Genomic DNA, 17518 nt, shown 5'->3' on the forward strand with positions numbered 1-17518 from the left:
TACATCCAGGAGACAAAGACCTTAAGACAGTTATTTTTTTATGTTTCTATTTTTATGTGTGGGGTGTGTGTGTATGTTTTCATGTGTGTGCGTGTGAGAGAGAGTACATGTGTGTTCTTATGCATGTGGAAGTCTATATTTGATGCTGGGAATTACTCTCATTATTCTCAGTCAAAGCTATAGCTCATTGATAAGGATAGCCTCCACAGCCACCTATAGCTCATTGATAAGGCTAGCCTCCACAGCCACCTATAGCTTATTGATAAGGATAGCCTCCACAGCCACCTTGCTCTGGGGATCCCTGTTTCTGTCTTCCAACCCTGGAACCCACCAGGCATTTATTTAAGTTCTAGGGATCCAAATTCTGGTCCTCATGCATGTGCACCAAGCAAGCTAACCACTGCACCATCTCCTTATCCACTAAAACATCTATTATATACATATAAAATTGAAGTGCCAAAGAAAAATTCTTTACTTATATAAGGTAAACACAGATAAGTGGTCTCTGCCAGAAAATACAGTACATATTTTAAACACACACACACACACACACAGCTGATAACAATAATTAGAATGTTGGATTAGCTGGATACCACTGGAGCTAGAAGACAAGAGGTTGCCATTGAAAATACCCAATCTGAAAATTACAGTGATACCAAATGGGCGCTCCCTCTAGCTAAACAGCATGGTGGCTCATACATGTGATCCCAGCAGAGGAATTATAACCTCAGTGAGGGGGCTGCAGTGAGGCTGAGGCCAGCTTAGCATGGACAGTCAGTTCCAGGCAAGCCTTGGAGTTCAGAGCAAGATCCCATCTCATGTAATTCAAACCGAAGCAAGACAAACCATAACAAAAAACAAGCTAAGACACTTATCCATTAAATATACACTTCCCCCAAAAGGCAATTCAGTTTAGTTTGTGTACCTAGCATACCCATCGGGTACTTGTTACAGCCAGTTAAAGAAACCCTAAGACCATTGCTGTCTTCTGAACAATCATTCATTCATTCACAACTATTTTTGTCTGTTTTTAGATCTTGGGGACTCTGAATTCTCAAGGAAATATGTTCAACCCATTATTGTACACACATGCAGCTTCTCTTTTGACTTATATATTGCCATAAATACTGCCTTCCACTACCAATCAGTGTGCTATTTATTGAAATTAACCGAAATTTTTCTGTATCCTCAGTCCTGATCATGGTCTGCAAATGCCAGGCTCTCTCCCTCTCTCTCTCTCTCTCTCTCTCTCTCTCTCTCTCTCTCTCTCTCCCTCCCTCCCTCCCTCCCTCTCTCTGTCTCTCTCTCTCTCTCTCTGTCTCTGTCTCTCTCTCTCTCTCTCTCTCTCTATATATATATATATATATACACACACATACATATATATATACATACACATATATATACATACACATATATATACATACACACATATATACATACACATATATATACATACACATATATATACATATGCATATATATATACATACACATATATATACATATATATAATATATATTAATATGTGCACTTATGTGTGGGTACGTGCAGCTGAATGCAAGTATCATGAAGGCCAGAAGAGGGCATCAGATCCCTCAGAACTGCAGTCACAGATTGTTGTGAGCTGTCCTCTTTCTTGGAATGGAGCTCCTAGCTTCTGCACTAGTGTTCTTAAATGCTGAGCCATCTGTCTAGGCACATAAAAGACCACTTCTCAACAACAATACCCTGCATGAATAAATTAAGGACTACATATTCCTTCCCATGTCCCACAGAAAATGTGCCAACAAACTACTCAAATAATTCCAGAAGAGGGCATCAGATCCCATTACAATGGTTGGGACACCATGTGGCTGGGACTTGAACTCAGGACCTCTGGAAGAGCAGTTAACACTCTTAACCTCTGAGCCATCTCTCCAGCTGATCTTTAAAAAAAAAAAAACCTATTTAATCACCTAGTCACTGCAAACCTTGGAAGTGCAGACAATGACCAGTGAGTGATTTCTTTATTGATTGTTAAGATTTATCTCTGAGGCTTAAGTCTGGATCCTGAATCTTCCACTGAATTTAATAAAGCATCAGTTTCTACAATTACCTAATGAAGATTGAAAATAATCTCTACATGTCACAAACTCATACTAGATCAAATGACACGGAGCATCAATTTTGGAAGGCAAATTATACGGCGCACGATAAATTGTTAAACTTTACTCTTTATTTTCTCTGTGTGAGAGTGTTCGATTTGAGGGCTGGAAATGTAGCTCAGTTGGGAGGCTGCCTTCCTAGCATGCATCCAACCCTGGGCTGGATCCCGAGCAGCAAATGCATATTCCAGCCATGGTGATGCATGCTTGTCTCCCTAGCAACCAAGAGCTGAGGCAGGAGGTCCAGAAGTTCAAGGTCACCCTCAGCTACAGAGCAAGTCTGAGGCAAGGTGAGGGAGAATGGCAAAGGAGGAAGAGAGAGAGAGAGAGAGAGAGAGAGAGAGAGAGAGAGAGAGAGAGAGAGAGAGAGAGACAGAGACAGAGACAGAGACAGAGACAGAGACAGACAGAGAGAGAGACAGAGAGAGAGTGAGAGAGCGCTTTGTAGCTCAGACTTCCGAACTAAAAACTAAAAATCCTAAATAAAATGCTACACAAAGAATCTCAGCCTAGAAAGGTTTCCATCTATTTTTGCCTTCATCTCCATGGTCCTCTTAATGGCCTTGCTAGTCTCATTTGGAGGCTGTCATTCCTCCACCTCATTGGTTAAAGACTTCTATTCATGGTGCACGAGGGAGGGAAAGCAGGAAGTTCAGCTACCAAGGAATATGTCAGTGACATTTTACGCTACAAGAAAATTACACTGGTGTACAACACATACATCTACCTGGCAGGGCCTACCTTATGATTAAAACTGACATGTAAAGGCATTTTGTGAGAGCCAGTCAAAAGTTCTAAAAGTAGAAAATATGCCTTAGCCTACAGGTGAGAAATACATTCTTCATTATACTGACTCTTTTCCTCAACAGGGAGCTCATGCTGCCTTCACTACAATCCATGTCCTACCTGATTCAATTTCTTCTAAATACACAGGGCTGTCAATAACTGGTGATTTTTCTGTCAACTCCTGACCTTGAGATGGGCTAATGGACACCCACGCTGGTGTCACAGGTGTACCACCGTGACAACCCAAAGATCCATCTTTCCTGACAACTAGTAGTGTGGGTTTTCTTTCTTTCTTTTTTTTTTTTCTTTCAATTTTATTGGATAGTCTCTGTATTTACATTTCAAATGTTATACCCTCCCACCCACTACCCTCCCTGCTTTCTCTCAACTTGCTTCCATGAAGGTGCTCCCTCTCCCAATCATCCTCTCCACCTCAGTGCCTTGGCTGATGATGGTGCTGTTCTTCCCATGAGGGTGCAAACCCTTCAGCTCTTTCAGTCCTTTCTCTAGCTCTTTCACTGGGGTCCCCATGTTCAGTCTGATGTTTAGCTGCAAGCATCCTCATCTGTATCTGTATGACTCCGGGAGAGCCTCTGAGGAGATGTCCATATCTGGTTCCTGCCAGTAAACACTTCTTGGTATCGGCAATAGTGCTTGGGTTTGGTGGCTGCATATAGGGTGGTTCTCCAGGTGAGGCAGTCTCTGTAGATCTTTTCTTCAGTCCCTGCTTCTCTATTTGACCTTGTATTTCCTCCCCTGTTTTGTTCTTCCTTCTAAGAAGGACTAAGGCATCCCGGGAATAGGGTGGTGCCCAGTGACAGAACTCAGCAAGAACAAGGCCGCTCAGTCACTGGAACCACGGGATGAGATGAACGTGTCAACCAGGACGACTCAAGAACTGCTGATCCAGATGTAGAGCTTCCCCAGAATTGAAGCAGAGCTGGGATCAAGCCCAGAGCCTTATGCACGTTGTGATGGTTCTCCCTCCACCCTTCAGCTATGTATCTGGTGGAACTGTGTGACCAGCCAGTCCTTTCCGCATTTTGTTAGGTGAGTTAGGATCTTACAAGTTTGACCAGACTGCCCCGGAACTCAGTCTGTCCCCTAGGATGGGTTACGAGCCACTCAGCCACTGCAGACCTGACATGTACTTGACTGGCAGACACATTGGAAAGAAGGCACTTTTGTCTTCTGGGAAGAGAGTGCATATTTTTCTTACTGAAAACAAGGAACATCGCACGAGATACGTTCCCAACCTCTCACTGTGCTCTGAGTGGGTGGGAAAAAATAATCTCCCATCAGATCCGTGCATGTAGGGGCAGGGGAGCTGGAGTGATAATTCAGGTGGTAAAGCCCTTACCCTGCAAACATGAGAACTGAAAAGCTGGCAAACACTTGTGTTTCACGCTCTGATGGGAAAGGCCAGTAGGTCCCTGGGGCTCACTAACCAGCTAGTCTAGCTTACTTGGTAAATTAGAGGCCAGTCAGAGACCCTGTGATGGATGAAAGGACAGCCGAGATTGACTTCTGTCCTCCATAGGCACGTGAACACACATACATGTGCATTTGCCCCAGCACGAACCTGCACACATGCATACGGGATATTTGTGTCTTCATGTGTGTCCACATATATATGTTTATATGTGAACTCAACATGTATCTTAAAAGTACAGAGCTGAGACCAGGTTATTACTAATAAGGAAAAAGCAAAAACTGTGTGTTCCTTTTTCTCTAAAATTTGATAATACAAACACTTATTTTCTTTCTGTTGGCTTAATGTGTCTTTATTATATAATAGCAGATAGTACTCTGCACCATGAAAGAATTTTAATTTCATTAGGCTTCTTTCCAATTAAAATGCAGTATTTTAAGTGTTATAATCAAAACTATTAACATACCTACGTTTTTTTACAGTCTATATGTGGGGAAGTATTTTTATATGTGTATTTCTGTGACACTGACTTTTTCCTGGGGTTCTCATTTTTATACTGTTAACTTACACTAAATAAAAACTACACTATCAAAATAGCATTCACTACTGAGAGTGCTGATTCATATCTATAACCCCAGAACTGAGAAGGATAAGGCACAACGACCATGGGTTTGAAGCTAACTTAGGCTATTTACAGACAGAGATCCAGTCTCAGAAAATTTTATACAATCACAGCGTGCCAATATCTATATATCAAAAGGCACGTAAGTGTACTTTTCTTTTCAAATATCAGAAACATCTATTTCCAAACACATTTTCTGCTAATCAATATTACATAATTATTACCCAAAAATTATACCCTGATTCATCCTTCTTCCACAATTCCACTCAAATGTATTCATATCCCTAAGTGTTTCTGTTAGACAAAGTTTCATTCTGATGGCAGCTGTACTTCTCATATGGTTACTGATAAACTTCTGACAATTTACAATCTGCAGTTGAAATATTTAAAACAAGTAACACAGAGGAGAGACTGGAGAAATGGCTCAGCCATTAAGACTGTTTGCTGCTCTTATTAGACACCCATTTTCCCACTGAGTGGTTAAAAACTGCCTGTAACTCCAGGGACTCCAACGCCTTCTTCTGGCATCCATGGGCAGACCCCACATATGTGCATATACATACACGCTCACAAATAAAACTAAACCTTTAAAAAACATACAGTGGAGAGAGTGTCGTGTGTTCTAAAAATGACTGTGTGATACAAAAACAGCACTGATATTTGGGGAAGAAAAAGTAAGATGTAATAAAGGGGAAAAAATGGGTAGATGACAACGTAAGTCAGTTCTCTACTTCTGAATAACACAGAATAAACATCTCAACATCTCAGTCAGGAGAACACACCAGAGTCTTAACCTCTAGGAATTTATGTCCGGAAAAAAAACTGCTTATGTTTTCTTAATACTCAGAGACAGGCTGACGGGAAGACAACTGGATCAGGTAGGCCCACAGCTTGGCAGGTGGAAGGTACAGTTTGGAAATTAGAAAACTCCTCCCTCTCATTCTGAAGGGGGAAGATCAGCAGATCAAGGATCTGCAGACTGGGGTTTGAGATATTTCTGGAAATGTGCTCAAGCTTTGGACTGTTTCTCTGGCCAGCTCAAGTCTGGTGACTGCTTGCTTCATTCAGAGTTACTCTATTTCTGTCTACATACATTAGGAGGAAGAACACAGCAGAAACATACAGAACATATATAATTGTGCAACCTCACACATAGAAAAAGAAAACTAACATAATCTGGAGTAGAGTCTGGGCTGAATGCTAGAGGTACTTTCTTGAAGATGTTCCCAAAGCCACAACTCTAGGAGACAGACAAGGAGCAGAGAGATGTGGTCCAACTTCTTCTTCTCAGAGACACCAGGTTCTACAAACTGTCAAATAAGGATATGATTCCTCTCACTGAAGTACTGCAAATGTTCTAAAAATGTCTCTAGAATAATGAGCCTGGGGCAGGAAAGTTGGCTCAGCCCGAAAAGGCACTTGCAGCAAGCACTCGGTGACCTGAGTTCAATCCCAGGAACTCATGCAAAGGTGGGTGAGGCAGACAGAGGAAACAGACTTAGAAAGGCTGTCCCGTGTCCTCTATAGGCACAGGCCACTCGCAATAACAATAAGTTAAATGCACACTTAAAAAAACAATTTTATAGCAGTAAACCAGTTTAAAAAACAATTAAAAAAAAAACTTGATTTTTATCGAAGTCAACTATCTGTAGTTTCTAAGATCAAAGTTCTCTAAAACTTCCCCATTCTTTGATCAAAAACAGTTCAGCTTCCAAAGGGGTAGGAGTCATCAATATTTAAAAACTTTAAATGTGAAAATAACCCAGAATTCCAAATGCAAAGCAGAAGCTAAATGCATGATCATCCACCTAAAATACAGAATGCTGAATTGCCAGAATTCATTATAAAAGAAATGTTGTAGAGTAAGACATTTTATTAAATAATAATTAAGCCCCACAGAGTACATAATTAAGTTTGTTTACTGTTACCATTTCTTAAAAGTTGTAATAAAGACAAGGAGTTATTTTTGAATGGCAAATTTGAATGATAATTTTGAAGGCAAATTATCCCAATTTATCCATCTAGATTACTGCATTCTCTTCTTAATTTTTTCTAATTTGACTACTTAGTGTACATGTGCGTGGGTGGGTGGGTGTGTGCAAGGGCATCAGAAGGCAACCATTAGCACTGTTTCTTTCAACGTTTGGACCCAGAGGATCAAACTCAGTCCATCAAACTCAGAAGCAACACCTTTACCTATTGACCCATCGTGTTGGTCCCTGTTTTTTTTTTTTAAATGTACTATGAGAGCTATTTATAAACTATGTACCAGAATGGGTGATTTTTAAACAGAAACTATATAGGCAATATTCTGCGTCCCTTTGGGGAAAAAAACTGTTCCCCGATCTTCCACTGATATTTAAATTGTACTATACTTTAAAAAATTAAATATCTTGTTGAATTCCAGCAACCTGTTTGCCAACCTCTCCTCATGTACAGTCGTCACTGAGAATCCCCTATCAAAAGCCTGTGTGTGACAACAGGTTCTCAGCAGCCTGCAGGGCCGAGTGTTGCTGCAGACAGGGGGTTGACAATGAGATTCAGCAGAAAAGCTTATCTCAGTTATGTTCAGACAATAATGGCCTTTGGTGGAGGTGGTGGCATTATTTGACTGTCACTTCCAGAATGAGAATGCCTGAGTAGAAACCTAGGCAGAGGACCTACCTAGGCAGGAAAAATAATGAAACTGCACTATCAAACCCAACACTGACAGAATGCTAGGAGGGACTCCAGGGTGGTGGTGGTGGTGGGGGGGGGGGGATGCATCAAAACAACCGCTGGCAAGATGCACCAAGAGCTTGCGAAATTCGTCTTGGCAAGTCTCAGTTGGCAATGCCATGTGCCTGTCTGCTTATATTCCTCTTTACTCTCTTTCACTGAGGCAGGGTCTCTTGCCTGAACCCAGAGCTTATCAACGGACCAGCTAGATGAGTCTGGCTGGTCAGCTTACCCAGGGATTCTCACTGTAGTATCACCCCTCCCCCAGACCTGCCTCTTGAGGGCTAGGATTATAGGTGTCTGCCATACCAGGCCCCAGTATAAAACCTCCCCTCCCCCACTCTTATTTTCTGATCTTTCTGTAGTTTGTGAACTTGAGAGATTAGCATATATTCTTCTACAGCCCCCACAAAGGCACAAACTTTGTATTCGTTTTATCTCCTGCAGGTCCATGATGATCAAGACCAAATCAATTATTAGTGACTTGTACTATGAGATGCGTATATTTTTGTCACATGCATTGCTTTAATTTGCGTGGATATTATGGTTATTAGCATTCCAGTCAAGCTCCCTTGTCAATTTGAGTTCATTTCAGTAGCCATTTTGTCCCAACCTCTCTGAATAAAGCTTCACTGCAGGTTTCTATCATGGCCTCTGTCTCATGACCCAATACCAACTTATTCTCATTTAAAATTGGAGTTTTCTGTTCATATATACTGATAACGTCAATGTACTGGGCCCATGCCCAGTGCTGGGTTCTCTAGTTTCCTTCTTGTTTAGCAAGCTCTGCTCTCTGTGGTCTGGGCTCTCTGGGTGTCCTCCTAAGCAATCTCTGCTTGTGGTTCTTCCTGGAACGTTTCTCATTCGTGTCAGGCTGAAGAGTAAACTCAGTGTCTTTCTGCTCACCAACCTCTCTTCTATGACTTACTTTAGTTAATGCTACACATAAGTTAATGTTTTCATTGTCACTGTTTTAATCTGTGTTTCTAAGGAATGGTTTCTCATGTTGCTGGTATATTTGAAGAGAGTCTATACAGTCGAAGCTAGCCTTGAAGTCTTGATCGTTCTGCCTACTTCTCCCTCAATATCCCTCTGCTTCTGCTGCCCAGGTGCTAAGCTATCACATACATGCTGTGGTATTCAACTTGATTTTTCATTTTTAAAGCCTCAGAGGGAACAATGCAGGTTACAAACAAGGTGGGTGGCAAATATGGAGTGGGTGGTAGAGCATGGTTATGTCATTTATAAAAATGTCAAAATGAAACCTGTTATTTTGAATGCTAACTAAAAGGAATCAATAATTCTACAAAGAAATACATCCATAACACAGAATATCACTAAGATTCTATCTCATAGGAAGTGACTATGACACAAGATCACTGTGACTCCATCTCACAGAAGGCGGCCATAACAGAATTACTGTGACTCTACCTCATAACCCATGTGTTTCTTCACTTTTCACTCTCTCCTGCCAGCTCTGGAGACATAGATTTTGCATTTTAAATGTTAGACTTCAGAAAATGTTTTTAGATTTTCAAAGGTAGTTGTGTGGAGTATGTATGTCTTCATGTATGTCTATCTGTGCATTTGTGTGTGCCTAAGAGCACCTGTGAGCTGTGCATCTGTACAAGAGGGACCTAAGAAGCAAGCGTAGTCATTGAATATCTGACAAAATAGACTTCAGATAAAAACTAATCAAATGAGATATGGATGGATACTACATATCCATCTTAGAAAAAAAAATATACCAAGAAGATACCGCAATTCTTAACATCTGTGCAGCATACACAAGAGCTCCCAAGTTCAAATAAGACATGATACTACAGTTTAAATTACATTCATCCTCATTCACTGATAGTGGATGACTTCGAAATCCCACTCTCGCCAGTGGACAGGTCATTTAGACAAAATGCTAAGTAGAGAAATAGTAGCGCTAACAGATGTTATAAACCAAAAGAACTTAACAGATATTTATAAAACATTTTATCAACACACACACACACACACACACACACACACACACACACACACACACAATGCTTTCTGCTCAGAAGCTCAGGGAACTTGCTCCAAAACTGACCACACTTAGACATAAAGCAAATCTCAGCAGATATAAAAAACTGAAATAACACCCTGACATCCTACCTGACCAGTACAGAATAAAGCTATTTATCCACAACAGAAACAACAGAAAACTTAAAAGCTCATTGATAACTCTCTGCTGAATAAAAATTGAGTCAAGACAGAAAATACAAAAGAAATTAAAGATTTTCTAAAATTGATTTAAGATGAAAACATATCCTACCCAAACTTATGGAACACGATGAAGGCAGTTCCAAGTGGCACATTTATAGCACTAAGTGCCTACATAAAAGTAATTAGAGAGATCTCATATAAGAACTTAATAGCATACCTGAAAGCTCTAAAACAAAAAGAAATTACGTCCAAAAGAAGAAGACAGCAATAATAATAATAATAATAACAATAATAATAATAATAATAATAATAATAATAATAATCCAACTCAGGTCTGAAATCAAAACAAACAATTCAAAGAATCAGGGAAACTGGGCTTTGTTTGTTTGTTTTGGTTGCTTGGTTTTTTGAGAAAAATCAGAAAGATTGGCAAACTCTTATCTAAATTACCTAAAAGGGAAAGAGCGAATATCCAACTTTAACAAATAGAGATGGAAATGGGGACAAAAAAACAGGCACTGAGAAAATCCAGAGAATCATAAGGACTACTTAAATAAACCTATTTTCCACTACATTGAAAATATTTTTTAAAAAGGATACTTTCCTTGATATATAGCATCTACCAAAGTTAAATCAGGATCAGATAAGCAATTTCAACCTCACGAAATAGAAGCACTAATTAAGTCTACCTACCAAACAAACAAAACAAAAACCCAGGGCCAGATGGTCTTAGCATAGAATTTTACCATACTTTAAAAAGTAGTGAAAACCAAATGCACGGGCCCTTTGCCACCTGGAACAGAAGAGATCCGGGGACACATGCCTGGTGAGATTTCGCTGTGAGTAACCAAACCTCAGAGAGGGCTGGGTGGAGCTCATGGAAAACATGCCCTTGGCGCCCATAGTAAGCACCTGGCCTCTGGCAGAGGGACTCGGGATCTGCCCAGAAAGCCCACAGTTAGACACAGACCTTTGCCAGTGGGAACCGGGGTCGGCCCTGGAAAGGCAGTGCTTGTGCTTGAAGTTCCGCTCTACAGGCCCTCATGCTCCTGGACCAGAGGGGAGCCTGGCACATAGGCCCAGGGAGAGCACACCGGGAGATCTCAGAGAGCAGAAAGTACTGTGCTATCTGGGAAAGGGTCCGTTTTGGTCTAGAGAAAGAGCCAGGTCCCTGCCAGTAGTACTCAGAACCTGTGGGCAGAGGAATGGGCTCCCAGAACAGCCTCACAAGAACTCCCACACCTAAGCCCACAAAGACAGAGCTGAGTCACTGCTACCAGAACTCACTGCTTGCCCACTAAAAACTGAACACTCAGAAGCAGTTTTCTTCTGGAGCCCATGGGCCCTCAGATCCACAGGAGAGACACATGCCAGTCACTGACAACATGACCACTTATAATCACAGACAACAAGATGGCAAGAGGAAAACAAAAGAACCTAAGCAATAGAAACCAAGACAACCTGGAAACATCAGAACCCAGCTCTCCCACCACAGCAAGCAGTGGACTGCCAAACACTCCAGAAAAAGAAGACTCAGACTTGAAATCATACCTCACAATGTTGAAGGAGATCTTGGAGAAGAGCATGAATGACTCCCTTAAACAAGCACAGGAGGACACACGTAAACAAATAGAAGCTTAAAAAAAAAACACATAAAACACTCAAAGAAATACATGAAAACAGAACCAAACAGATGAACAAATTGAAGATGGAAATAGAAACAATAAAGAAAACACAAAAAGAAACAACACTGGAGATGGAAAACCTAAAAAGAAATCAGGAGTCACAGATGCAAGGATCACTAACAGACTACAAGAGATGGAAGAGAGACTCTCAGGAGCCGAAAGCAACATAGAAAACATAGACAAAACAGAGAAGATGCAAAAAAACAAAAAGCTCCCAACCCAAAACATACAGAAGATCCAGGACACAATGAGAAGACCAAACCTAAGGATGATAGGAATAGAAGAGGGTGAGGAATATCAACTAAAAGGTACAGCAAATATCTTCAACAAACTCATAGAAGAAAACTTCCCTACCCTTAAAGAGGAGATGACCAAGAGCAAAAATGAAGCCTACAGAACTCCAAACAGATTGAACCAGAAAAGAAACACTTCCAGACACATAATAATCAAAACAACAAGTGTTCAGAACAAAGAATACTAAAAGTAGTAAAGGAAAAAGGTCATGTAACATATAAAGGCAGGCCAATCAAAATTATACCTGACTTTTCAACAGAGACTATGAAAGCTAGAAGATCCTGAACAGACATCATACAGACAGTAACAGAACACAAATGTCAGCCCAGGTTACTACGTCCAGCAAAACTCTCAATCACCATAAATAAAGAGACCAAGATATTTCAGGACAAAACTAAATTTACACAATATCTGAACACAAATCCAGCCCTACAAAAAAATAATTGATGGAAAACCCAATACAAGGAGGAAAACTACATCCTAGAAAAAGCAAGAAAAAGACACATAGACATAATTCTACCTCTAAAAGCAAAAATAGCAGGAAACAGTAATCACTATTCCTTAATATCTGTTAACATAAATGGACTCAATTCCCCAATAATGAGACATAGAATATCAGACTGGATACATAAACAAAATTCATACAGGAAACTCATCTCAGAGACAAAGACAGACACTATTTTAGAGTAAAATGCTGGGAAAAAACCTTCCAAGCAAACGGCCCTATGAAACAAGTTGGAGTACCCATTCTAATATCGTAAAAAGTAGATTTTCAACCAAAAAGTTATCATAAAAGATAAGGAAGGACAATTTTTACTCATTACAGTGAAAACTTATTGGTATAAATTTCAAATCCTTAACATATATGCTCCAAATACAAAAGCACCCATGTTCATAAAAGAAACCCTACTAAAGCTCAAAAAATATATTTCACCCAACAAAAAGCCCATATGCACATGGAAACTAAACAATGCTCTATTAAACGATAGCAGGGTCAAAGAAGAAATAAAGAAAGAAATTAAGGATTTTCTAGAATTCAATGAAAATTAAAACACAACATACCCAAACCTATGGGATGCAATGAATGCAGTACTGAGAGGAAAACTCATAGCCCTAAGTGCTTCCAAAAAGAAACTGGAGAAAGCTTACATCAGCAACCTGACAGCACAGTTGAAAGCTCTAGAATAAAAGGAAGCAGATACACTCAAGAGGAGTAGATGGAAAGAAATAATCAAACTTAGGACAGAAATTGACCAAATAGAAACAAAAAGAACCATTCAAAGAATCAACAAAACCAAGAGCTGGTTCTTTGAAAAAATTAACAAGATTGATAAATCCTTAGCGAGACTAGGGCAAAGAGAGAGTATCCAAATTAACAAAATCAGAAAGAAAAGTGGAGAAATAATGACTGAAACTGAGGAAATTCAAGAAATTATCAGATCCTACTACAAAAGCCTATATATAGTCAACAAAGCTGAAAAATCTGGAGGAAATAGATGAATTCCTAGACAGATACCAGATACCAAAGTTAAATCAGAACCAGATAAACCATCTAAATAATCCCATAATACCTAAAGAAATAGAAGCAGTTATCAAAAGCCTCCCAACCAAAAAAAAGCCCAGGACCAAATGGGTTCAGTACAGAATTCTATCAGACATTTTTATTTATGACCTAATACCAATACTCTCCAAAGTATTCCACAAAATAGAATCAGATGGAACACTACCCAACTCATTCTTCAAAGCCTCAATAACCCTCATTCCTAAACCACACAAAGACCCTACAAGGAAAGAGAACTTCAGACCAATCTCACTTATAAACACTAATGCAAAAATACTCAACAAAACTCTTGCAAACTGAATCCAAGAACACATCAAAATGATCATTCACCACGATCAAGTAGGCTTCATCCCTAGGATGCCGGAATGGATTAATTCATCAATGTAATCCACCATATAAACAAACTCAAAGAAAATAACCACATGGTCATCTCACTAGATGCTCAGAAAGCATTTGACAAAATTCAACAACCTTTCATGTTAAAAGTCTTAGGACGAGCAAAAATCCAAGGCCCATACCTAAACATAATAAAAGCAATATACAGCAAACCAATAGCCAACATCAAACTAAACAGTGAGAAACGGTGTGTAAAGATTAAAAATAATGATTTTTAAATACCAAGAATTTGCCACAAGGCTATATTCTTAGCTCTTGAATTATTAATGATTTAAGGTCTAGGTGTACCACAGTCTGAGAGGGTGCTATACACTTATTTTTTTTCGAAGAAAGACTGAGACTTCCATTTTTTATACTTTGTGTGTGTGTGTGTGTGTGTGTGTGTGTGTGTGTGTGTGTATTTGAGCTTCATATGGGCTGAGAGTTGTTTCTTGTGTATTCAGAGCTTTCTGGGGCTAGTATCCAATTATCAGTGACTGCATATCATGTGTGTGACTAGGTTACCTCACTCAGTATGATATATTCTAGATCCATCTATTTGCCAAGGAATTTTGTAAAGTCATTGTTTCTAATAGCTGAGTAGTACTCCATTGTGTAAATATACCACAACTTCCTTATCCATTCATCTACTGGAGGACATCTAGGTTCTTTCTACCTTCTGGCTAATATAAATAAGGCTGCTATGAACATGGTGGAGCATGCGTCCTTACTGTATGTTGGAGCATCTTTGGCGTATGTGCCCAGAAGTGAATTAACTGGGTCTTCAAGTAGTACTGTGTACAATTTTCTAAGGAACCTCCAGACTGATTTCCAGAGTGGTTGTACCAGCTTACAACCATCCCTGACCTCAAGCTATATTACAAAGCAATTGTGTTAAAAACCGCATGGTATTGGTACAGAGATAGGCAGGTAGATCAATGGAACAGAATAGAAGATCCAGAAATGAACTCTCACACATATGGTCACTTGATCTTTGACAAAGAACACTGTTCTTAAGGCTAGACTGTATACCCGAAAGTAGATGCCAACAGAAAAAGACCTCAGTGACATCACTGGGTGCTTCTTGTCTCATAATGTTATGTCACTGATCTTCCTTTTTAATTCTTTAATTTTTATTTTTAAAATTATATTCATATATTTTTCTCTTTCTCTTTTTACCCTACATATATTGTGGCTTCCAGTTTAGTGTTTTTCTGAGTTTCCTGATCCAGTGCAAACCAGTGAGTTTCTGCCTGTATATCTGTTTCTTGGGCTCTCTCTTTAGTTTTTCTTCCTATTCTGCTAATTTTTTATATTCTGTTAATTTTTGTTTTATCTTAATATATTTTATTTTACATTATTATCCCTTAAATTCCTAATGTTCTCCAATAAGAGACAGAAAGGGGATGGGTCCTAATTGAAGGGTCTGGGGAAGGAACTTGGAGCAGTAGAGAGAGGAGAAAACATAATATGAATCTATTATTGAGAAAAAAAATTATATTTTTAATAAAAATAAACATTTAGATCTTTATATTAAACAAAAAGAAAGAAAAGTAAAGAAATCCAGAAGGAGCTGAAGGGTATGCTTTAACTAAAAATGGAAACTACGAAGCCATAGGCTATCCCAGGGCTAGTGTCACTAGTTGGGAACCTGACTTGATAAAGAGAGAAGTTGGGAAAAGTAGCTGGGAATGAGGAAACTTCACATCCAATCTTCCTTTGTCCCCAACACCAAAGAAATGGAGCAGGGTCACATGGTCAGAAACTGCAAAATGACAAACTCTGTCTCACCTTGGAAGACCGGAAGGCAAACGCCGTTGATTTCACATCAGCTTTTTCTTTGTCCATGAGTAGAAGGTTCTTGTCTTCCATGAGGCTTAAGTATTTTCCTGTAGTGACATGCCGGAGTCGGAATGGCTGGCCCCATCTTATGTGGCTTCCACTCCACCTGACAAAACAGCCAGCCAGGAATTGATCCTACCCCATCGCCATCAGAAAAGCAGTCACTGAAATGTAGGCGTATGCTTCTGCATGTGTGCACACAGGGGTGGATGAACACTAAGAGTGGGATGTATACACATATGCTACATGTCTGTATGTGTAAACATCTAAGAACCAGGTGCAGAGGGAGGAGACAGACTGAGAAACTGCAGGGAAACTCACAGCTTTTATACTTATAGGGGAAAATGACTTTAAATAACAGTTCCCTTAATTTGCATACTATAAAAAGCATCCTAATTTTATGCATGTAGATTCATATCTAATAAAACTTCACTTTTAAGCTTAATAATTTATCAATATTATTAGTACTTAGGTAGATTTAATCAACTAAATATTCATATCAAAGGCAACTGTTTTTAATTATTAAATATTAAATATTGTGACTGTGGAATTTTTATGTTATAGGCTAACAACAATATAAAGGTTTACAAGAACATTTTTGTTGCTAAAGAGAATGACAGAAGAAGGAAAACTCAAATAATCACAGAACACACTGCCCTGAATTAAAATCTCTCCAAGGACTCATGCAAATAGGAAAGGGGAGAAATATTCTGCACCGTGCAGAAGAGTCTGAGTGCTTTTTTACATAAATGAAGGTGTTAATTCCCAGCGGCAATTATGGTCACTTGATTGTCTGCAAATCAGAGGTGAAGCCTCTTGATCTTAAACTATCACCTCTTGAGAAGAGGTTTCAGGGTACATGCCTTTAAGCCTAGCACAAAGGCAGGCTGGTCTCTGAATTCAAAGCCAGCCTGGTCCACACAGCAAGTTACTGGGAAGCCAGGGCTACACAGAAAAACACTTTCTCAAAACCAAACCAAACCAAAACAAACCAAAACCAAACCACCACACTTTTAATATATAGGAAGTTATTTTCCACCCATCAGCTTAAACTGATCAGGATAATATTAACTGAGAATGTACCATGTTTTCTGAGATTATTGTTTGAAATACCCGAGCAGAATGACTTCAGATTCTAATTATTATATGTATCATTAAATAGGCAGATAGCTCACATGTTAAAAATCTACAGACACCGACTCTAGTAAAACAGTCCTGGCTCTCACCCAAGGAGTCTGTATCTACAGCAATAGAATCTTTTAAGGTGTAATATTAAAGGAAAATATACTGACAACTTAGTGCATTTTAAGTAAAGACTAAACCTTCCAATTATTTTTTAAAGTTCTTGCTAATATTGTAGCTTTGTCTAAAACAGATTTAAGCCGCGCCTTTATCAGTGATGTAGCATTTAAATAGTCTAAAAGGCACCGTTTAGATAACTTCCAAACATACCAGAAATGTGTGCACATGTATGTGCATCTGAATTCTCACTGCTATAATGAATGCTGTGGTGAATTTCCTAGACAGAATTTCCCACTCCGGTATCAAGCTACTCGTGAAAAAAGTTCATAGTCTGCAAATAGCTGTTGAACTGTGCGCATCTGTATGCACCTTTAGAAGTTTAAATCCACAATCTTTCCGACTTCAGGCTAGTGACAGGCTTGGAGATAGCTTGTCCTCCTTCCAAATCTGACATCGCTCTGTCCTAGCAGCTCTTTACGCCAGGAAGATGCCAGGTGTGGGTGAGATGACCTTACAAAGCAAAAGAGACTAAAGACAAAGGCAGGCTGTATGAAGTTAGGTAATGAGACTATTCTTGGGTCCTGTACGAGGGGAATCAAGACAGAAGAGGTAGAAAGA

At 39.4% G+C, this 17518-nt stretch overlaps 1 protein-coding gene across 1 annotated transcript in view; it reads right to left on the bottom strand.

Moving 5' to 3' along the window:
* The window catches only part of RYR2 (ryanodine receptor 2), a gene marked incomplete at both ends in the record, with an annotated part of 539514 nt that overhangs the window by 276510 nt on the left and 245486 nt on the right, over positions 1–17518 (bottom strand). The window contains one exon of the mRNA XM_080918509.1: positions 15608–15764. Coding sequence (XP_080774635.1) covers positions 15608–15764 — 157 coding nt within the window. The remainder of the gene's footprint in view (positions 1–15607; positions 15765–17518) is intronic.

This window comes from Micromys minutus, assembly GCF_963924665.1.
Source record: "Micromys minutus genome assembly, chromosome: 6".
Classification (NCBI taxonomy): Eukaryota; Metazoa; Chordata; class Mammalia; order Rodentia; family Muridae; genus Micromys; species Micromys minutus.